At 41.7% G+C, this 23980-nt stretch overlaps 1 protein-coding gene across 2 annotated transcripts in view; it reads left to right on the top strand.

The window, feature by feature from the left end:
• slit1a (slit homolog 1a (Drosophila)) overlaps positions 1-23980 on the top strand; it is a 166955-nt gene that overhangs the window by 121883 nt on the left and 21092 nt on the right. For both annotated transcript variants that reach the window (XM_041789473.1, XM_041789472.1), the window contains exons 11-24: positions 1681-1752; positions 1854-1925; positions 2152-2295; positions 5023-5186; positions 6124-6147; positions 13594-13738; positions 15883-15957; positions 16036-16179; positions 16266-16409; positions 16495-16661; positions 18257-18389; positions 20821-20889; positions 20967-21038; positions 21152-21223. In XM_041789473.1, the coding sequence (XP_041645407.1) occupies positions 1681-1752; positions 1854-1925; positions 2152-2295; positions 5023-5186; positions 6124-6147; positions 13594-13738; positions 15883-15957; positions 16036-16179; positions 16266-16409; positions 16495-16661; positions 18257-18389; positions 20821-20889; positions 20967-21038; positions 21152-21223 (1497 nt within the window). The remainder of the gene's footprint in view (positions 1-1680; positions 1753-1853; positions 1926-2151; positions 2296-5022; positions 5187-6123; positions 6148-13593; positions 13739-15882; positions 15958-16035; positions 16180-16265; positions 16410-16494; positions 16662-18256; positions 18390-20820; positions 20890-20966; positions 21039-21151; positions 21224-23980) is intronic.

Here is a 23980-nt window from a genome sequence, read left to right as displayed (position 1 = left end):
AAATATTTGAGAGAGCTGGAACTCGTCTTCATCCAGCACCAAGGATTTTTGCTTCCTCTTTACTTGCAAGTAACAAGCAGAGACATTATACTCAACCTAACTCCTTGTGAGGGTGACACCTGGGTGGCAAAGAGGGAAAAACTCCTGCATAACTTTTTTGATCTTCCCCATAAACTTTACTGTTAGTGGTAGATTTTAAGCAAATGCTTTGTGTGGTATAAAAAAAATAGACAGGATTAAATAAGGAGCACAAAGAAGATTGAATCTGAAAGGCAAAACTGGGTGTGGGTCAGTGATAGACAGGGGTTGGAATTAACAATTAGATATACTCACATTACTTTAAATCAGTGCCATTGATTCACCGCCGGGCCTGGAGTGCCACAATCCTGGGTTGAAGAGAGGGGAAGGCATCCAAGGTTAAGCTCAGCGGTATCTCTTTTGTCCCTCCTGGAGACCACTTGTGGTTTTCGGGCCCTTGAGACATCCACAGCATGACCAGTGGCTTATGGCAAGCCCACTACCGCTCAGACGCTACCCTTAGCAATAATAACTTGCAAAATCCAACCCTTACTCCACCTTTCTGTCATAAGCACAGATCAGTGGAGGGCTGCAGTGATGGTTGACCTTCTGGAACTTTGTCCCATCTTCACACAGGATCTCTGGAGCTCAGTCAGAGTGATCATCAGGTTCTTTATTTACCACAGGTGGATCCAGTCAAGGTGTAGAAACATCTCAGTATGATCAAGAGAAATGGGAGGAACCTGGGCTAAATTTCAAGTGTTGTTGCAAAGGGTAAAAAAAAAATAAATTCTGTTGAAGAGGAAGATTAATGAGAATAAAAAGGATTTTTTTCAACTGTAGCATCAGGGTGCAACATACCAAAATAGAAAAAAGGGAAGAGGTTCTGAATATTTCCAGAATGCATATATAGTGGGTTCATTTTGTGTATAAGTTGGACTAATCAGACATAATCTTTCATCCGTTTATTCTCCTTTCATTGTGCCTCTGAACACATGCACCACATACAGGACACTGTATGAAAAGTATTGTTTTAGAACTAAAGTCATATTTTACTGAAGGATTATGAAAGGAGACCTACAACATCAGAAATTATTTAAAAGGGATGATGAACACTTCTGCGTGAGGCACGCCAGACATACGATAGAGCCTTAAATTATGTGTCGACTCTGGTGGCCTTTATGGATAAAGTGTCTCTTCTCTGCTCATCCAGAGTTTAAATACCTGATTTGAATTCTGTGATAAATAAAACTCAACCAGCTTCTTTTTTAACTGGCTTAGAGAGGCTCCTTCAGATAGTTTGCCAAGGAAAATGTAATCAAAAGCTCCTTCGGTCTGCACACTGTAAATGAATTTGTTGGAATTTGACCTAATGGCAGCAGAAATAAAGTATGTCCATTTTAGTCTCTCAGTTGCTCATCTGGAAGCTTTCAGTATACATGTAGAGGAATCGGCAGTAAACTCAATGTGTTTCGTAACCAGTATCTGAAGCTGCAGTCTGTTAAAAGTGCTCCTCCTTTGCATATTTGGAAGTTTAAAAACTTTCTCAACTTCAGCTTTTGAGGATTATTGTGATATTTTATTGCTGTTGCAAAAGAACTTTTCATCTAAAGCCCTTTCCATTACTAATTTTCTGGCCTTCTTTTTTGTATTTCAACACAGAGACCTGAGCAACAACCAGATCTCAGAAATTGCTCCTGATGCCTTCCAGGGCCTGCGCTCCCTCAACTCTCTGTAAGGCTCCTAGAGCTGAGTTTGTGCATGTGTGCGTGCATAAATATCCACTGGGTTGTTATATTCTGTGTCTAAAGCAAGTCTGTGTTTTGATTTTTCAGCGTTCTGTATGGAAATAAGATCACCGACCTCCCCAAGGGGGTGTTTGACGGCCTCTACGCCCTGCAACTTCTGTAAGAACACACACTGTACTGATACTCTGCAGACACGCAGCCAACACCAGGCATCCTGCACTCCCACTCTGTAAAGGAGTCATAACCTTCAAATAAACTTTGTACCTGTGCACGGTTTTTCAACATGGAATGCATAATGAATGAATGCATAAAGAAAGTCTGACAGGCTGTTTCCCTCCCTCTATTTTACTCCTTCTTCCTCCTTCTTTTTTCTTACCCCTCTCAGGTTGCTGAATGCCAACAAGATTCACTGCGTTCGTGCCAACGCCTTCCAGGACCTGCAGAATCTCTCGCTGCTATCACTCTATGACAACAAGATCCAAACCCTCGCCAAGGGCACCTTCACTTCACTTCGAGCGATTCAGACCCTGTGAGTCAAACACATACACATGGGGCTGCACACGCTCTGACACATACCGAGCCGTCACCATAAAACATGAGCCAACACAGGAGTTGTTTACTTGCAGGTCTGTGTAATAGCACAGGAATGGGATCATGAGGTAGAGAGGAGGGTAAATCTATCATCTTCACAAACGCACACTCACAGCTTCTGTGGACAGATCAAGAACATGAAAAGTACCCACCACACCCCATCTTTCCACCGCTGCTAGCCAGATAGCACCAATTCCACCTGAATGAAAGCCTCCGATTTTCTTTTCCAATAAACACAAGTAAACAAAGAGCAACTGCTGTCATCAATACACACCCCACACTAAGGAGTCAGCCATTCCTAAAGCATGATTTATAACACTGTCAAACATCGATGCAAATACAAGATATACTGTACAAGGCACCTGTTGAGGATAGATAGTGCTGCTCACTGGTTCTGCACGCATGCCCATGTAGGAGACTCTGGGTGTCAGTTTAATGTGGGTTTTCTATCCACCAATTTTTAAGCACATTTTCAATTTGTGCATAAAACCGCCTGACTGCAACCACTGCAACTTCAAAAACCCTAAAACATCACCTAAAAGTTTTTGTGTAGGCAAACTGACTTAAGAACAGTGCAACTTTTTAACCAGATGGATTGGTTAGATTCCATGTCTGTCTTCAGGCAGATCCATCTTGCAGCGCTCTTACTTAAAATGATTGTGCCAGGTCTGAAAACAAACCTGACCAGTCAGCATCATGGAAGGAGAATGAGGCAATAGCTAAGGGAGGGCTTAGTTGTCCTGACAGCTGATAGTAATGGCTGGTGCTGGTGTAATGATTAGCTCAGGTGTAGCTTTAGAATTGTGGTAGTTTTCAGGACAGAAAAAGTTTTTTTGCTCTTCTCCCGACCTGCTTCATCATCAGTTTGTGATTGTTGAATAGGTGAGGGTTTGGTTTCATCTTTCTGTAAGCTGTATATACAGTGGCTGTTAGTGGAGCGATCAGCTTGGATGCAGCAACAGTGGCAGTTTTGTCCAAACTGGGCCACATTTCTGTATTAAAACAAGAGCTAACTTTTTTTCTTCTTTTCAGTATTTCTTACATAGTGTTCACTCTCTGTGAATAACATCTTATTTTCTTGTTGGAAGTTTTATGAGAAAGGCCCAAGTAAAGGAGTTCAAGTATCCCAGGGTCTTGTTCACGATTGAGGGTAGAATGAACCATGTGAACGGCAGGCAGATTGGTGCCGCATCTGCCGTATCACAGACGTTGTATCATACTGGCGGTGAAGAGGGAGCTGAGCTGCAAGGCAAAGCTCTTAATTTACCGGTCGATCTCTGTCCCAACTCTCACCTATGGTCAAGAATTCTGGGTAATGACTGAAAGAACAAGATCGCGGTTTCAAGCGGTCAAAATGAGATTCCACAGGAGGGCGGCTGGGCTTAGCCTTAGAGACAGGGTGAGAAGCTCGGACATCCGGAGGGATCTCAAAGTAGAGCCGCTGCTCTTTCACCTGGAAATGAGCCAGTTGAGGTAGTTCATGGAAATCTGATCAGGATGCCTCCTGGTCGCCTCCCTGTGGAGGTCTTTTGGGCAAGTCCAACTGAAAGGAGACCCCAGGGTAGACCTGGAGAGATTATATATCTCATCTGGCCTGGGAGATCCTTGGAATCCCCCAGGAAAGGTGGAAAATGTTGTTGTGGAGAGCGATGTCTGGGTTGACTTGCTTAGCCTGCTGCCACCACAACCCGGCCCCGGATAAGCGCAAGAAAAGGGATGGATGGAAGTTATATAAGAAAGTCTTTACCATCATAGCTGTTCATTATATAAACCTATACAGGAAGGAGCTAGTTGGCTTGGTTGCATGTTTGGTAATTAGGCAGACCTAGCTAGGTTAGCTATTTCATCCAGTTTCCACTCTTAATGCGAAGCTATGCCGATCTCTGAAGCTTCATTTTCACAGTAGGGTCCTGAATCTTACATCAAGTTTCTCATGTGACTTGCAGCAAGAAAGAGACTGAGCTTGTTTAGACAGTTAACCCCTTGTGTGACATTTGTTACTGGCTTACCATTGCAGATTGCAAACAGGCTAACAGGTTTCCTAGCTTTGTAGCAAAAGACACAGCGAGGGTAGCAGTTTCCAGTGATTATGCTAAGCTAAGAGATATCGCTGCTGCTGTAACTTTACATATAATACACAGACATGACTTTCATGTTCTTTTGGTGCAGAAGCAAGTGGTTGTATTGCCCAGAATGATAAAATATTCCTTCATATTGTTGCAAGATGGTGGGTCATTATTGGCTCTTACACAGAATCTATGTAACAGAGCAACAGGAGTGCAGGATTTCAGGATTACAAGGGAGAGGTCTGCAATGTCAAACTCACTTATTTCATGCTTTAGATCACATTGAAAATGGAGTTAAGCATATCTATTAATTAACATAAACAGTCCCATCAGTTAAGAGTTGCCCCAATATAACTATGATGTTGTTACTTTAGCCTTGAAAATCTGAAACAGGAAGAAGCTTTCCTTACTCTTTCACCAAAAGTAGAAGCCAGACATGGTGGAAAACTATTCCCTAATGTCAAAGACTACACTGAATTCCTACTGCTGATGTACACCTATAAACACATTACTTTAAATGTATGATTCATCACTTTGTTCCTTTCCCAACTCTAAACTTTTAACCGTCTCTCCAATCTCTCTCTCTCTCTGTTCTCCAGTCACCTTGCCCAGAACCCATTTATCTGTGACTGTAATCTGAAGTGGCTGGCAGACTACCTACGCTCCAACCCCATTGAGACCAGCGGCGCCCGCTGCGCCAGCCCTCGCCGCCTCGCCAACAAACGTATTGGACAGATCAAGAGCAAGAAGTTCCGCTGCTCCGGTAGGCCGGCGGCTCCACATCACTGTCTCCAAACATCTTCTTCTCTCTTCTCTCTCGGGCTCTTTATCTCCCAGACAGGCTTTGTTGTTTTTACTCCTTGTCTCTCTCTGCTCTTTTGCCTACTCTCTTTCTTTCCATCGGGAGTGGCTATTATCTGCGCATTGTTCCCTCCACATTTAATGAGTTACCATTCCCAGCAAAAGGTTTTATTCTGGCCTATCATTTGCTCTGCTGGTGCTCCTCAATCAATACCTTCCCCCAGATGAACTTGAAGGAGGAACCATTCTTTGTTTCTCTATTTCATCTCCATATTACCGCACCATGAGTCTGGTTTCACATTCAAACCGCAGTGGGCTGAGATCACCAGTCCAGGCTGGTGTGAGGGCTAGAGTTTCTGTGTTTGCCCACCATATCCCTCTGCCCTCTGCCAGTCTCAGACTCCCCTTGATCCTTGCCTCAATCCCCCCCTTCATCGCTCTTTGCCAGGCTCAGGTTTCCCTCTGCACTACCTACCATCTCCACTTTCTCCCCACTATTGTGTTTATGCACTGCACTATGCTGTCTGGCACTCTGCATCGCTGAGGTTTCACACTTCTTTATAGCCTCATTTGTTGGGCTAGACCAGATGAAGAAGAGAGTCCATGTGTTTTTCTCTTTCTTCCCTCCTTCCTCTTCACCTTTTTTCATTTTCTCTCACTGTCTCCTTCTCACTCCTCCTTAGCAACAGCCAAATATTTACCAACCTTTAACTTCAGTTTTCCACATTGCCATGCACAGAGACAGTCCTAGGCTTCTCTGTTTAACTATCATATACCTTGAGTCATGTGTTGTCATATATAAGCTCTATATATGACTGTTCTGAAGCATAGCATCACCACAGCTATGCTGATCAGACCAGCCTCACTGACATCCGACCCTCTTTTTTTCTCCATCACAGCCAAAGAGCAGTACTTCATCCCAGGTGAGTGGCTTGTAAATGTTCACACCTATCATTTTCTTACGCTTTTCTTTAATTATCCACCTGCAGCCATGTAGCGGCATCATTTTTTCCATTACTTACCATTCATTTATATCAAATTCTCCCATCAGTTAAAGGATAATTTGATTTTATTACAACTTGGGTCTTGTTTTTGTAGCTTTGCCATTATTACTTTGGGTAAAAATGTTTTATTTACTTGGTTTATTGCTGCAACTATGGAACATCATGTTAATTGTAGCGTCTTGCAGCGTTTTCAAAAAAGTAAGGTAGAGGAAAATACAAGGATTTAGATGTCTGTACAGGTTTCAATCAATGCCACAGGTTTGGAAAACTTTTGCAGTATAAAGGACTCAAGAGAATCTGCCTGGTGTTTACTTGCAAACAATCCAAACCTTTCACCAATTTGATCATAATAATGAGTCTCCCATTTTCCACTGGCATAATAACCAGGGTTGGAACCTTGAATGCTGCCATAATGTTGTACCCATGTGTTCAAAGTCTCACAATAAATGGGAAATCCAAGAAAAAAGTGTTATGGAACCAGTGGTTCTCAGCTGGCCAACCTGTAAGACCCACCAACTCCTCAATGAGTAATTGTATTTCTGATATTTTTTTTGTCCAGTTGAATTTATTTAATGAAAAATAGTACTGTTTTGGCCTCATACAGTACAAAACTTAAGCCAAAACCAAAAAGACTGGCCAGATCAAGCATGTTTTTAAAAGTAACCTATCATTGACATTCTATTGCAATTTTTACTCCCCTTTGGGACCTTCTCAAAAAAGGGGCACCACAAACCACTTTTAAGTCCTATCCTATGAGTTAAGAATCATAGATTTAAACTGTCAAATAATCTTTAGATGAACAGGAAAGGGATTTTGAAAACCAAGTGTTACATCAGGCCATTATTAAGATAAAACAACCAGTGTGTCTCAAATTACATAGTATACTGTAGTACAGTACACTTAAATGCAGCACAGAGCACTTAACCTAAGTGGGTTATTATTGTCCCAAACTACACATTGTCATTTTGCATTTCAAAGGAGGTGATGACACTTTAACTCCCTCTGTCTTCTTCTTCTTCTTTTTTTAAAACACCTGATGGATGTTAGGTGATAATGAATCTTAATGGCTATTTTCACTATTGAATTTATGAAACTTGTGTTTGATATAAACATTATTCGCTTCAATAAAACAAACTTATTTTTGCCTAAAATGCTGACTGAAACATGCAACTGTTGCAAATAACGTGTTAGCTAGCTAGCGGATGCTAACATTAGCAAGTGCGCTAGCATGCTAACAGTACAGCATGTGCTGCCAATGGCACCGATATCTGTCACCAATATGGCTTTCATTGAGGGTGTGAAGGGTCCGTCATTACACACTGGTTCTTGGGGGTTTCTTGAGAGTGCCACTAGCTTGCGGCATTTGAGTATACTTGTTATTTTGAACACACTTTATGCACCTATATATTTAGCTTTTAGTACAGAAGTATTTGATGTGGGACACACTGAAAATGTTGGGTAACTAATAAACTATCACTCACTGGCCCATTATCTAGTTTGAAAAAGCTAATGTTAGCATTTAGCCATGGGTTGGCTAACATCAAACACAATATAATTTCAAAAACGAATATTATTAACTTGCTGTAATGCTGGCAATCAATTTATGGCTTAACATGGTTGAGTGCTAGTTAGTGTTTGCCAACTGATAATGTTAGCTCAGACTTTTTGTGAACAGACTGGGTTTGAGGGGACCCCCCTCATGACTTAGAGTATACCCACTTCTAAAGGGAATATAAATTAACTGCACACACCACTACACCACTGGTTTTGGCAGAGGTGTCAAAGAGGTGAAAAACAGGATCAGCAGAGCCAGCAGCATTGCTCAGCCCTATGTGTTTGTGCGTGTCTCATTGTTTGCTTCTGTTGTGCCATTCCATAATGTGGAAACACATTGTGAATAACAGATGGGAGCAATTAATATCAATACAAATGCCTCAAGGAGCTTCGTAACAGCGCTGGGGAAATGCACTGTGAAACGCCTATTAATGTTATTCAGTGGATAATTTAAGCTAGGAATTTATACCTTTTCAATTAAAACGAACACTAAAATTATTTTATATTATTGCTGGCTTAGAATAAAATAATTTCATTATTAGATTGTTGAATGCTAACTTAATCTTTTGTCTTCCTGCATTGTTAGCTGGGATTTTATTCCTTTGGTGCCAACATGGTTTACTGCCGTTTATGCTCTTATCTAATATTACTTTATATGGCATCCTAACCATATTATACATTGAAATCTAGCTAAAATATTCTGAAATTTATAAGACCTTAGAGCTTGAAACACAGCAGTAAACACTAGAGACCGATCTCCAACCAGTGTTACGTCAGACAAAACTGTCAACCAATAGCTTTCCTCACCATAACAGATGTTACACAACATTTCTGTTGTTTTAAACTCCACTTGTGCTTATGGAAAACTATGACACAGTGTTAATTTTAGAATTAACAGTGGATTTTCAAGCAGGGATGAAATTTCACAAACCCTCTCATTTCAAAGGTCAGTCAATCAAAGTACCATGCTGGAAGTCACTGAGCTCTTCAGAAAGACCAGTTTTGTATCACAAATGTTTGCAAATTGAGACTGCATGGCTAGAAACACCTTGAAACACCTGATTACAATAATTGACAGGAGTGGCCAAATACTTTTGTCCATATAGTTTTACATTTTAGTCTCCTTGACAATAACTGACCGTACTTTTTGTCAGAGGTTTTTTTGGTCTATTTTTAGCTAGTCTTAGTGTCGTCTTCCCTGTGGAAAAAAAACAGTTGACATTTTTAGTCATAGTTTTAGTCGATGAAATAAACACTGCTATGAATGACCCGAACCAAAGAAAACAGGAATCATCTTTTAGTGTGGATGAACTTCAGGGGAAACTGTCTGCACGGGAAAAAAGCACTGGGCATTTGGACTTGTAAGATCAGCTGAAACAGCTAATTGAGCTCATGAGTGACTGCACCTCTGTGTGCATTTTAATGTGATATACGCGTGTGAGCGTCTGTTTCTCCTCAGCTCTGTTTTCCCAACAGTCTCCGCAGATAGATTCAAGAGGAAGTTGCTCTTTGCTTTGGCATGAGCACAGACAGTCACTCACCGAGAAGGGCAGAAAAGGAGGGAGGGAGGGGGAGCAGAGGGGAAGGAGAGTGTGTCCTTTCTATCAGTAAATGCTAAAGAAAATAAAGCCCACCAGAGGACCCAGATTCCTATCAGCGGATGTTTCCGGACCTCTTAACAAGAGCGCTTCCAAGAAAATAACTAGGAGGAGCAGCGATGTGTGTCGAACTCAGCCTGTGTGGTTGTGTGATTCAGTGTGTATTAGCTGTGTGTGTCAATTAATGTGTCTTTGTGTGCTAAGCTGAGATAAAGCTCTACATTGGCTTAGAGAACAAATGGGAGTACTATGTAAGCAGGAGGAAGATCAAAGCCAGTGTGATTAATGAGAATTTCAACCTCCCTGAATGATAACAATAAAAAGCCTCCACAATACACACACCCATGCACTCGAAACACACAAACGCACAATCGCTGACAGCAAGGGAATTCCGTATTACATTGATAACGAAGAACCAAGCTGCAGGGAATAAGGAGAACTTCTACAACTCCAGAGATGAGTCATTTTTGCCTCAGAGAGGGAAAAACCTTGTCCCTCTTCTCTCTGTTTTGTTTAAATGTGCTGACAGTAAAAGTGTCACCACCACGCACTCGCAATGACGACAATGACTCAGGCTCACGAACCTCCCCTGGCTCCACCACATCCTTAAGATCAAAGCTCCGTGTTGTACTTTCATTGCTTCCTCCGTACGAGGAAATGCTTTTTTCCTGGTGTCTGGCCTTGCAAGCAGTAGTTCCTTAATGACCTGCATTGCCGTGTCTCTGAGAAGTGACCCCATTTCAGCAGGATAGGATACAGAGGGAAGATGTCTCTGTAAATGCAAGTCCCTCTTGCACAGTCCAACTGCAGCCTGGCCCTAAAAATCTGCCTTACTTTTTATGTATTTCTCTCACAGGTGGGGGATTTCCCTGTCCTACTGAAGGGATAGGGGTGTCAGGATGTAAGATGTAGAAAGCAATACTATGGCTTGTAAGGTTGCCACATATCTGAGATGTCACATTCACAGTCAAAAAGTAGGAAAAGAGATATCAACAAGCAGAAGAGTTAGAAGAAGCTACATTGCCCCAAAGTTCATGGTGACTTTTCCTAAATATTACCTGTTGCGTTCCCAGCACTGGGGGGGCATGGCCATGCAGAGATGCAGAGGTTTATATATAAGGATTTTGAATGTGATGTGGGATCTCATTGGTTGTCAGTGAAGGAGCATTAGGGTGAGGTTGATGTGCTGCTCAGGCTTTGTATGAGGGAAATCCAGGCAGCTGAGTTTTGCACATAGCAGAACCTGTCCACATCCCTGCAAAGCAGATGGAATGGCCAGATTCCATGTCCGTCATCAGGCAGATCCATCTTGCAATGCTCCAATCGGAAATGATTGTGGCCCATCTGAGAACAGACCAGACCAAGATTGAGGAGAACAATTCAGAAGGTGCAGATGGGGTTTAGTTGTGTTGCATGCCAGTAGCAATGGCTGCCGCTGGTGTAGCAATTATCTATGATCTGGCCATCGTATAGCGGCAGTTTTATCAGGATTTGACCACATTCTTTATTATAAGACGAGCAAAGAACTGAACTGAAAGCCTGTCTAAGTGGAAGAGATGGATTTGATGAGTTTGATTAACCTACTGGCTCTAGTAATAGTAAGTGAAGCTGCTACCTTGGAAAGTTCACTCCAGAGCTACACATTTCCACTACGTCATATGCATCATCACTCTAATTGGCCTATAATGAACGAGACAGATGGAATACTTGTCCAATCAACCTCCAAGATTTCTTTCAAAGCTTCTGTCCTTTCTAAACACTTTAGATGAATGGTTGCCCAGATGGATGTGAGACATGTCCCATGCAACGGATATGAGAAACAGTCCAACTGGTGTGTCAGCCTGTTTAAGTACCCCAGACAGGACAGGAGTGATGAAGGTATGTATGAAAGACTCAGATTCAGAGACTCTGAGAGTGGTGGTTTGGGTCTGATGTTTTTGAGATGGTGGAATGCAGATTTGGCCTCAAAAGATAGGCTGGAGTCTAGGGTGATGTCTAGGTTGCTGACCTCTTAGGACGAGCAAGTTTTGTCTCCAGACTGTTGAATTTAGTCCTGGTTGTTTTAGGCAATGTAGTAGTTCTCAAGTCCAGGACTCAGAACGGAGTCTGACATGGACTCTTTTGCACTTGGAAGATGAAGAGGAAATTTGTGTATTCATCAAGAGTCTTCTTGATTTTCTTAGTTTTTCTTCTGCATAGCCAAAATAACTTATTCATTTTTAAGTCGTGTGTATTCACATGCAGTTCAGCGTCAGTAAGCATCCTGCCAGGAAGTCAACAAAGGTAAAACAAATCATGCATTTTCCCTTTTTAAGGCAAATGTAAGCAAGACCAATGAACATATTCAGTATGGACTAGAGGAGAAGGTGGGATAACCTCAAACTTTAAAAGACAATAATAAGCAAAATGGGCAAGACTTGGCATGGCATTTGTTTTCCATGGATTAGCATCCCATGCATATGCCTCCATACTCATTCGCACGCCACCCATGAAGCAGCGGGAGCAAATTGGGGTTAAATGTCCTGCCCAAAGATGCATTGACATGTGACTGCAGGAGCTGTGGATCGAACCCACAACCTGATTGCAGGACGGCTGACTCTACCTACTGAGCCGCAATCGCCCCCATAAGGATTTATATTAGGATGAGGATATTAGGATTTTTCTTTGATGACTCAGACTAGGACTTAGACTTGTAAACTGGGGACTTGAGACTCAAACTTAAGGTTTTATGACTTGACTATAACACTGGCATGAGTTTTCCCTGCTCTTGATTTCTTTATCAGACACAGACTATGAAATAGGTTAATGTAGGCACTGGTTCAAATATTAAGTGAGTTAAAACTGTATTCTTTCTTACTGTCAGCATGGATAGCTGAATTGGTTTCAAGAAGAAGTTTGCCTATGTGAAACTGTGAAAATAGTTGGGTTCATTATCCCAGTAAACATTTCCTAACAAGTTTATGGCCTTAGTTGCTTGTTTCAAGTCCTGCTTCATACAGTATGGTGTTCACATTGTGAATTATGCTCCTATTCAGACAAAATTCAATGATAAAGACAAATAAGATTTAGTGTCCAGCTTCCTGAAATAGTCAAGGATAGAGAAATCACAATGTGTACCCTCCAAGTTGTCCAAATTTTAATAACTGTTCATCCCAAAAAGTGAAGATAATGAAAACGAATATGCAAAACTCAAGCCTTAAAAGAGGGCATGAAAAAGGCCAGGGCTAACGTCACAGTAGCTACGTCTACTTTCTTTTCTAAAGTCTGGGTGCCCGACGGTGTCCCGCTGACGTAATCTCCAAACCTCTGGCAGAGAGGTGCAGCGATGTGAGCATGCAAAAAGAGAACACAAAACGAAACCCTAACAGCAAACGCCAAGTTGTTCCCTCTAAATGGAACAAATGCACACACAAAAACTCCACACGCACATATATACACAGACACTGAGACACAATACACACGCTCACAGACACACACACACTGTTCTAAGTGGTTCCCACTGCTGTTTCATTATTGAGCAGCCATGATGTAACTAGCAGCACGCTTTTTGGCACGTAACGTCTATTCATAGACGGAGGAGGTGCAGGAAAACGTCCCACGATCCCCTCGCTGCCTCAGTCTTCCTCTTTCAGGACAGACGTCGCCCTCCACATTGCATTTCTCTATCTTCTCTATCTCTTCTCTACCTTTCTTTCCTGCATGCGTTAACATCCCTTGTGCCCTCCTTTTATGCTTCTTCCTTCTCCATCAGCTCCACCTGTCTACCTACGCTTCCTGTGCATCATTTCGTCCACCTCTCTCCCACCGTCTTCCCCTCCCCAGGGCCCTCTGCTTGACTGAAGCTGGCAGCCTGAATCTTCTTTGGCATCCCTATCTCAATCTCCCCCTGCTTCTGTTCTTTTCACCCCAGTGGTCCCGCTCCATCACCTCTCTAAAATAACTCACCCTCGCCCTCACCCATTCATTGCCTCATGAATGGTAGGAGAGCTGCAGGATGTTCTTCAGGGCATCTGAGGTGAACGATTTGGCAGGGGTGCCGCCTTTTTAGGTCACAACAGGACAAACTCCTGGCGTACGGCTGTGGCGGGAGAGGATGCGTGACTAACAGCAGCACGGGAAAGTCAAGTGCATGTGGTGGTATAGGGAAGAGTTGAAGTCTCTGAAGTCATTTTAGGTTAAAAGAGGATCTGTGTTTGCCTTTGCTCCTGTTTAGGTACTGAGGACACGCGCCTGAATAACGCCTGCAACAGTGATCCAGTGTGTCCTCCAAAGTGCCGCTGTGAGTCCAACGTCGTCGACTGCTCCAACCTGAAGCTCACCAAGATCCCGGAACACATCCCTGCATCCACCACTGAACTGTAAGAAACTAAGGGGAAATTAAATGCTGACAAAACAGAGAAAAGGGTAGAAAAAAATCAACTAAGCAGAAAAAAGATATTAGATGAACTCTTGAATAAGACTGGAAAGATTTTTTTTATCCCATAACTATAGGATAAAAAAACTTATACAACACAAACTATATATTAAGTGTAAATCTTTATGGATCAGTATAAAACATACAGTACTGTGCAGAACTTTTAGGCATGCTTTCGCCTAAACTGAGGCTAAAGTTAGGCTTGAAATGGCAAGAAAACCCTCCTGAGGGCACCATCGAATGGATGCTCCAAGGGCCCGAAAACCACCAGCACTCTCTGGGCCAGGGGGTGAAAAGGCATGGATAAAATAAATGAAATTAAGCTCGACATTGGCTGCAGAGGTGTGCACAGTTGTGTGTCAACATGTGTCAACACTGACTCTGCTTTTGAATGTCCCACAAAAAAATCTAAATTACATTTTAGTCTCTTTTCATCTCATTTTTAGTCATAGAACACTGATTTGCACCTTGTGTTATCAAACAATATTTCCCTTATATTCCTTTTCATTTCAGAACAAGTTCCTTTTTCCTTGGTCCATAGATAGGGTCTGATCTTCAATTTCTTTCCTTTCCTCCAAAATAAAAGCAGATCTGCATCCAAACAGAACTGTACAGAAATCCAAAATGAAAGAAACAGTTTTAAATGCAAAACAGAGGAATTTTAGAATGCAAAAAAAAAAGAAAGTATCACTTGTGATTAAACTTATAAAACTTTGAGATCAATCAAAATTTAAAAAGTTAATGATATGGTAGCCATAAAAACAACATAATTGGAGTGCAGTTAAAACATCTTTAAACAAGAAACAAGGTTTCACTGTCAATTTTTTTTTCATGCCTGTTTTTTTTTTCTAAACACAGTTAGTACATTTTCTGAATTAACACCTTGGAAGACTGCCTTTTTAGTTCTAGTGTCTATGAAGCTTTGCATGAACCCACACATTCATACTGCATACTACATACTCTTACAGTATATACTGTATGCAAGGGTTATTATAGGAAAGTAAAACTAAAATGTAAACATTATTTAAGTTAACTGTAACTAAGTACAAACTGAGCTTTACCAAAAAAAAAAATGAAAACTGACTAAAACTTAATTCTGTGGTCACAAAACTAAAATAAGATTTGGGGCAAATTCTCCTTAGTTTTAGTCTTTGAGAGCAGCAGACTGATTTGATTGAAGGAGACCTCATACAGTGGCAATTTAGATCTTGAGTTGAACTCAGTCATCAAAATTAAAGAAATAAAATGAAAAATGAAGAGCCAATCTTTGACGGGTATCCCATTTTGCTGAAAAAACCTTAAACCATCTCTAAAATGAATAAAGATTAACTATAATGAAGAATTTTCACAAAATAAAAACTAAACTAACCAATCAGGAGTAAAAACTAATAAAAACTAAAATGAATTGTACATCAAAAACTATTATAACCTTGCTGCATACTAGCTGGACCATAAGTACACCATTTGCACTGCACTAAATTTCTGTTTAAGTGGTCCTTTTTGCTTAGGAAGGTTCCTGAGTGAAATGACCCAGAAGTATTTGAATGTCTGCTCTGATAAGAGCAATTCTCTTTAAGATAGGGAAAGGAAAGGAGCATCATTGCTTCCTTTGCTATCTCCTTATACATAGAAGGACAACCCTTTATGAAAGGAAAGAAGAAAGACATCCCACAATTCTTTGTGTCAGCCTCATTTAAAGTGATGTACCTCAATTGTCTATCAAAACAAGTGATTAACCTGACTGCAGTAGATTTAGTTGCCATCTCCACTTAATTATACTATAATTAAATGATTCAATTAATCAATCAAACTTTCATTTTTTTTAAACTTTTGATTCATGTGGATAAATATGAGAGGACGGGAGGCAAAGCATTATGGGGAATTTGAGTATGACAGGTGAGCCATTTCATACATAAATATTCTGGCCAATCTAGTCGGCCATCCGAGAACTTCTATGCCCAAAACTGAGTTCTTTGATCTAGGGTTAGAACACATTGCATGATGTCACACTAATTACAAATGCAGTCAAGTTAAAATTGATGTGGTTGTTTGTATGCTTAAACTTTTTTTCTGCCTTTTTCTCTCTAGCCGCCTTAATAATAATGACATTACTACTCTGGAGGCGACTGGAGTTTTTAAGAACCTCTCCCAGCTGAAGAAAATGTAAGATTTTTTTTTTGTTTACTTTTTATTTACATTGGAATCAATGCACTTTTCTGACACGCTTCCTTTTCTCCAAAGTAACCTCAGCAACAACAAGATGACCGAGATTGAAGACGGGGCATTTGAAGGGGCTTCGTCTGTCAGTGAGCTTCACCTCACAGCCAATCAGATCGACTCAGTCCGAAGTGGGATGTTCAGAGGCCTCGAGGGACTGCGCATGCTGTGAGTGACAAATAAGCAATGTAAATCATAGACATGGATACTTTTTTAAGTTTAAGGCTGAATTTTTTTATGACTTTCCTCCTTAGGATGCTGAGGAACAACAAGATCAGCTGTGTCCACAATGACAGTTTCACAGGGCTGCACAACGTCCGTCTGCTGTCTCTGTATGACAACCAGCTGACCACCATCACTCCCGGAGCCTTCGACACCCTGCAGACTCTTTCCACCCTGTGAGATCCAGATAAATACATACACCTGCCTTTGATCGCATATTTTGAAATACAATTCTCATATTGCTTTATTACTTTCTCCCAGCAACCTCTTGGCGAACTCCTTCAACTGTGACTGCCGCCTGGCCTGGCTCGGTGATTGGCTGAGGAGCAGGAAGATAGTGACAGGAAATCCTCGCTGCCAGCGTCCAGGCTTCCTGAAGGAGATCCCCTTGCAGGATGTGGCTCTGCCAGACTTCCGCTGTGAAGAAGGTAAGTTGTAACAAATGGTGAGGAGGCTGTAAATGATGGAGCCGACTCTAAAAGCAGGCTTGGGGGAGCACATCCTGTGTTAGAGTGAGTTCTTGTTTTTCATCTGGTAGATAAGAAAAGGTTCAATGGGAGGCTGATCATTCATTAATATAGTTCACCGGGGTGAGATGCCTCATCTCACATGCATATTTGCACTAATTAATCTATTTTCCATATTAATTACTAGTTTAATCTATTCACTGTAACTCAAATACAGTAGGAAGGCTCTGTGTAAATAGCCTCACCTCATATTCTTAGTTTTATCTACCTCAATTAAATCTGCTCACATTCTCGCATATTTTATACTTCTGATCATGTCTAGTCAATCTTGCACCCTTTGCACATCTTGCATCATGGACCTATATATAGGCCACTAGAAAAATACCTAAAAAGAGCTTTTACATATTAAAATCTTATTTTTTCAATACTTTTTTCAGGTTAGTTCACATTTCATGTTTAGTTCCTGTACACTAAGAGAAAAGCTAGCCAATAAAGCTGATCCTATTTCTGATTATTCTGAAATTTAACATTCATGATAAACATTTATGCTAAAAACGTAGCATGATAATTAACATTTATGTCTCCATCTGTAGTTGAGACACAGCATGTAGTTTATGTTAGATTTAAGTCCCACTTCCACTAAGGCAAACAGCCAATTATAGTTAAGGATTATTGGGTGGGGTACTGGGGGGGCAATCAGATTTGAAGCCTGGCTCCATCCCCTCTTGGATACACCCCTGATCAAATGTCCAAACATTGTGTTATTAAGCAAATTTTTTAATCCAGATGTGGTTGTTAATGCAGACTAGTTTTTGAGTCTGTATTTCTATATTTAATATGTCGTGACTTGCAGGAAAAGAGACAGAAATTCTCTTGGCTTGCAACCAAATACACATCTCCCTATCAATGTGTGAATCAGTTTCTCACCACTCAGACCATATCTTAAGTTTTATCCCAACTTCCCTACTTTAAATAAAGTGATTTTTCTCTCTGAAGGCAGATAAGCATCTTCAGTACGGCAGATAGCCTCCTCCTTTATGTGTGAAACTAAGCCGTCTGTGGCTGACTGATGATGCCTTTAATTGCGTTTTACTCTGCGATACATTACCAGCGTGAGCTGTTCAGAGTGTCTGAGATCAGCTTAAATAATGGCTGCTATTGTGCAACTCCTTTGTTGACGGAATAGATTGCCACTCAGCACTTCTTAAGCTGCTGGTCGATGGCGGGCTGAGTGGAGCTATTGAGCTGTTTGCCTTATTGATCAGCCAGCCTATTTGCACCTGAATGAATGTTAGACTTGTCTTTAGGCATCGGGCGGCCTTCATTCTTTGCTCTGGCTGGTCGATATTACATTAGTGAGGCTTCTCTTTCTCTGTCCTGTTATACTTTTCCCATTTTTTACTTCCTGTCCTCTCATTGTCTCAATGCCTTAGCAGCGGTTTAAGGGATTGCGGCATTTTGGCTTTACATTGACTTTGTTTTATTTCATTGGCTGGCCTTTCCTTCATCATTGCTGGTTTCTGATTCTGCTCCCTTCTTCTCTGTTTTTTTCCCAGGCCAAGAGGAGTCAAGCTGCGTGCCCAGACCTCAGTGTCCCAGTGAATGCACTTGCCTGGAGACTGTGGTGCGCTGCAGTAACAAGCACCTCCACACACTGCCCAAAGGCATCCCCAGAAATGTGACTGAACTGTGAGTTCCTGAGCATTTATTATGTGGATTGTATTTTTATCTTATCAGCCCAAGTTCCAGGCATCTTTCTGCCCTCCCCTGGCTCTGAATGAGGCAGGTCTGGGAAGGAAACCAAAGAAGCAACTGTTAAAAGGTAGTGAAGAGTGGGTGAAAGAGATAAGAGTTAGTGAATACAGAAGAGATCTCATCATTTGGAGAAGAAGGGGAAAGGAGTCAATAAACCCTGCAGTTATTCTCTCAGACATTCTTCTTCTGTGTTCCCTGCAGCCCTCAGGCTAGCACTGATGTCACTCTCACACTCAGAGCCAAGGATCAGCGAGTGTGCATGCATGTCGGTGTGTGTTTGTGAGTGAGCATAGTTGTGCGAGGGCCAAAAGCCCGTCCACAGGAGCACAGGGGAGCAGGCGGACATTTTAATGAGCACTTTTCAATGGAAAGGGGAGGGAAAGGAATAGGTCTGGAACTTTCCAATACTGCTCTAAGTGGTCCAGACTAACTCACACACACATAGATACACAAACACGCTGCAAGCCTTAAGGCCTGTCATTGTCCCAGCAGGTGTGACCAGGTGTGCCCCTCTTTTGGGGCTTTCATCTAGTCATCTGGAGAGTTTTCTACTCCATCATTATCCCAAGTGTCCTCTGCACCGTCATTACCTATCATTACCTCTGAACCCAGAGGCCCCCGGACTAACCAGGCAGCCCCCCCGCTGCCTGTCCCACCCCGAGTACAGTCAACAACAATAGCAGGAGAAAGGCCTGCAGCTGCACTCAGAGCCTAAATCAGCCATTTATCACGGTGACAGCCCTCTGGTAGCACTTTGTGTTAGCAGGCAGCGGGGTGGTTTCAACCCTGCAGGCATGATGTCAGCCATGGTGGCCCGTACATATGCTAACACACACACATGAAAACACACTTCAGAAAGGAGAGTGCTGGGTCAAATTCAGGAACTGCTGCGAAACAGAAAATTCACTTAAATGTCACTGAATATATTAAGTTTGCTGTCTGTGCCAATGGTCATTTGATACATCAACCAGTTTGAGTCTGGAGGAGGAATGCTCATGTAGGATAGCCTGACCCCAAAGTTTTGTTAACAAAAGAAACAAAGAAAAGTAGTTCTGCATATATTACACAAAATTAAAATTTCCTCCAACAGTGTGAGAAACCATCTGTATTTATGTGTGCCACCATGTTTAACCTCATCAAGATCTTCTCCTTATAAAGTCTTTAAAAATGTCTGCAGGAGTGCAGACGGTCGAGTGCTTTACGGCGTTACTCATGTCACGGGCGGCCCAGGTTCAAATCCAGCCTGTGGCCCTTCACCGCATGTCTCTCCCCGCTCTCTTCCCTGTTTCCAAATCTATCCACTGTCCTTCCTCTGTCAAATAAAGGCATGAAAAAGCCCCCCCAAAAAATAAATCTAAAAATGTCTGCATTGAGCTGGATAAAATCCTGTAACACTAACCTGGCACGCCACATGGATTTGTTTCACACATCCATCTGGAAAACCTCTCATACACAGCGTTTGGGAAAGGGCAGAGGCTTTAAAAAAAATAAACTCGGAGGGTGACTGGATGAACGTTGTGTCACAAAACACATGACGTAGCCGCTACCGAGGAGTAAACTCCATACAGAACTGCATAACACGAACCATGGCAACTGTAGACGTGTCAGTACACAACTTCTGTCGTTTTTGACAAAAGAATTTTTATGAAGAAATGTTGTCAAGTTCTGATAAAAGTGGCACTGTAGCAGCGTACATGCTAAGCTTTTCCGCCCTGATTTCACCAGCTTCTTGTCGCTGCTTGCTTATGTCACGGCTCTGCTGCACTCGAAAGTACTGCCCCTTGTCGCTGATTGGTCCTGTCACTTTTAACCGGGCCGAAACGGTTCAGACGGGAGCTTTGCAAGATGGATTTGCCAGTGAGAGACACGGAAATGGGCGTTTCCATCTGTTATTGTAATACTGAGAAGGGCAACATTCAATATTGTGCAGGACTATTAAGCATGTTTGGGCCACAAATTGAGGCTGAAGTAGGCATGTAATGGCATGTTAGCCCACCTGAGGACACCATTTGGCAGAAAGGAGGATTGGCACAACCTCGGCCGTGCTTTAGATGTCCTTGCATATTACCAGGGGCATGGGAAAATAATCTGTTGAAAAGTAACAAAGTCTACACCATTAGGATGGATTAAAGGGTGGATGTGGCAAGTAGGGTTGCCACAAATCTCTTGTCGTTTTGTGGATGTCCCAAGGGCCCAGAAACCACTGGTGGTATCCGAACATATCACCAGGGGTGAAAAGCTTGACCTTGGCTGCTGAGTGACATGTGTTGAGCTTTAGTCATGCATAAATATTTTACCTCAACAAGTTACCTGCTGAGCTAACATAAGTATTTTGATTGTGTTTTCAATGTTCTTACCCTATCAGGTATCTGGATGGAAACCAGTTCAGTGTTGTGCCAAAGGAGCTGTCTGCTTTCAAATACCTGCAGCTAGTGTAAGTTCCTTCCATCTGCCTCCTCTTCATTCTCTCTGTACAAATCAACATACTTAACCTGTCATTTCCCTTTGCAGGGACCTGAGCAACAACAAGATCAACTCTTTGACCAACTCGTCCTTCTCTAACATGAGCCAACTTACCACTCTGTGAGTCCAGAACAGCCTCAGCCGAGAGCTTGTATTTTATAGTGGTACTGACAGCAGGATGGAAACTGCAGAATTTTATCTATAAACCATATGTAATTATTTTTTCATTGCAGAATCCTGAGCTACAATTCGCTTCGCTGTATCCCCAAAATGGCTTTCGGTGGACTGCACTCTCTACGACTGCTGTGAGTTTAAAATTATATTCTATATGCATGCATATAATGTGTGTTTATCAAAGACAGAATAGGAGAAGTGGGTGCAGCTTGTGCTTTTTTAGATTTATTTCAGGCTTTTATAGCTTTCCTTGGTGGGAGAGTGGATACAGTAGAAAATCAGAAAATGTGTTTTCCAAAGGGAGGCAAATGCAGAGGTACCTCAAATCTGCAATGTTTCCAAAAACAATCCAAATAACTCAACTTGCTATTTTATTCATTATGAAAGCAAAAAATGTCCTTAAATGTTTAGAATTTTAAACTTACTTTAAGTTTTATTTAACACAGTGTGACATTCATGTTATTACTCACATTACATATTAAGTAAATGCAGCAGATTATGTTCTATGGTAAGGCTACCTGTGATTGACATGACTATCAGCCAGTGTTATTGATAAATATTGAGGGACCAGAATCTCAAGCAGGCGAAAGTCTGCAGCTGCAGAGAATCTCTGCTGAAGCTGCGCTGGGGTTGGAAAGGACTAGAAGGAGGGTAGGGACAAGAGAAACAACAAAACACCAAATGAAAGACAAATTTATGGCAGTTGTGACCACCTGTTTCCCCTTTTGTAGAAAATTGCTATCACTTTATTGATGACAGCAGCAACATGTGAAAAATTGTCACTAATAAATATGATTGATCTAATCTGTTATACTTAGTCTATTTTACTTCCTCAAATGCAGTTTTGTAAGAAACATAAGACACCATGTTAGGTGGTATTTTAGCAAGTAATTTCTTAGATAAAAGATGATACTTTTCTCTATAAGCTTCTCGATAATTCCCAGCTAATTCTTTATTTTTTCCCGTACAATTAAAGTGTGTTCCTCCTGAATAATTTTCAAGTAGTTTGTAGGGGTTAAGGATACGGGATTAGAGTTAGGGTTAGGGATTAGAGGGTTAAGGTAAAATACCACAGAATTACCAGAGAACTGCCACAATATTCAAAGGAATTACTTGATGACTAAAACATTATTACTAGAATATACTTCCTTAATGTTACTTGGTAAAATGTCGACTTATTACAAGGTAATTTCCATGTTATTCTCCTAAAGAAAAGGTTACTAATGCCAATGAGCCTATGTACATGTTGAATACAGTCTGTTTTGCAGAAATGCAGAACGCTTTAACAAAGGTGTTCAAGGTTAAAGGTCATATACCATTTCCTCTTTCAACTTGCCCTTCCATAGCACTATGGTGGTATGGTCCATGGTGGAGCAGGTATCATTATTATGACTGATTGTTCTCTTTAAGGATCATTAAATTTCATGTTTTTAGACTTGATTCGACCAGGATCAAAGGACTTGATTGGCTTATTTCACATTTTGTGCATCTGCAGATTGTCCAGATATTTGTAGATAAGTACTATAAAGTGTTTTTTTCACTATATGTCCTCTTCAAGTGTGGTGGCAAAGTCCACCTCCTATAATCAATGATTTATTTAAAGGATTTTCATCTAAGTATGTCAGTCTTGTGCTGAGTCCTACATTTCTATTTTTAAAACTTGTTGTATCTCACCTGTGATATGAGTTTCTTTTTCTTCCATGCTACTCAAATGTTTTAAATGTCTCGTTCTTGTCACATAATTTCAACACCGCTCCCAAATCAGCCACTTCAAAGCCAAAGTGAGTCACTTTCACTCTAAATGAGTTATTAAGGAGGATATTTTTGCAGCCTGCGCTGACTACAGAGACAGAGCAGCAGATGCTGAGAATCTTTGATTGACTCCAGAGTCCTGAAACTGTCTAAACAGTTATGACAGCTAACCAACACACACATATACAGACGCACACGCAGACACAACCTACGACCTATTTTCTGTGTTTAAATGTCGTTCCAGCTCCTACTCCTGCCCACACCTCGTCTTCAGACATCTGCCCGGTCTGCCCGCTCACCTCTAAATGCCCTGAGCTCATCGCTGTCTCACCAACCAGAGGCCAAACACACGCCCCCACAACCCGCTGCACAGAATCACTCTGACACTGATTAGCAGAGAAAGTTTTGCCCCGCTAACCGTAATGGTTTTGACTCTGCCTCCGGGCTTCTTATGAAGTTATGAAGTCTTTGATTGTGCACTCTTGGTGCTCCCAGCGGAGGAATTGGTCTGCTAAATAACTGAGATGTAGAATATAAACAGGTTCGACACATAGATGATGAAATTTCAGCAATCTGTGGGCCTGAATTTGAAGATACAGGAGCTGGACGCCTCAAACTTTAATTCAAATGTACATTTCAGTTATGTGATGTAGAAATAGAGACCCGGCCTGTGGCAGCACTCCTCCTGAGATTATGTATGCATCTGTGTGGTGGTGCATTTCTTACATGTTTGTCATCTCCTGGCTCGCTGCCTGTTAGCATGTGTGTGGGAGTCAACTTATCGGCCTTCCATGTGTGCTCATAGCAGGCGCACTTTTTACTACTGACAACAAAGCTTCAACAAAGGCTCGTTTTTTTATAGCGGGATACGACTAAAGCCCTGATCATTACGCAGCACAAAGCCTAAGAGCCCCTTTCAGTGCGCAATGAGAGTGAAGCTCGGTCATCATTAGCCGATGCCGCCGCGCTCACCCTGGACGTGCCGCTTTGATCTCTAATGAAGCTGCGTCCGTTATTCCTGCTCTTTCTCACTCACGCCACCTTCACTTTTAAAAATATTCCCCGTGTGAGTGTGTCAGACGCCATGTGAGGCCCTCCACACATACACAGACTGTCTGGACTACCTTGCTGTCTCA

This window comes from Cheilinus undulatus, linkage group 6, assembly GCF_018320785.1.
Source record: "Cheilinus undulatus linkage group 6, ASM1832078v1, whole genome shotgun sequence".
Lineage (NCBI taxonomy): Eukaryota > Metazoa > Chordata > Actinopteri > Labriformes > Labridae > Cheilinus > Cheilinus undulatus.
Note: the sequence above shows the minus strand (reverse complement) of the source record. Positions and strands in the feature narration are given on the sequence as shown.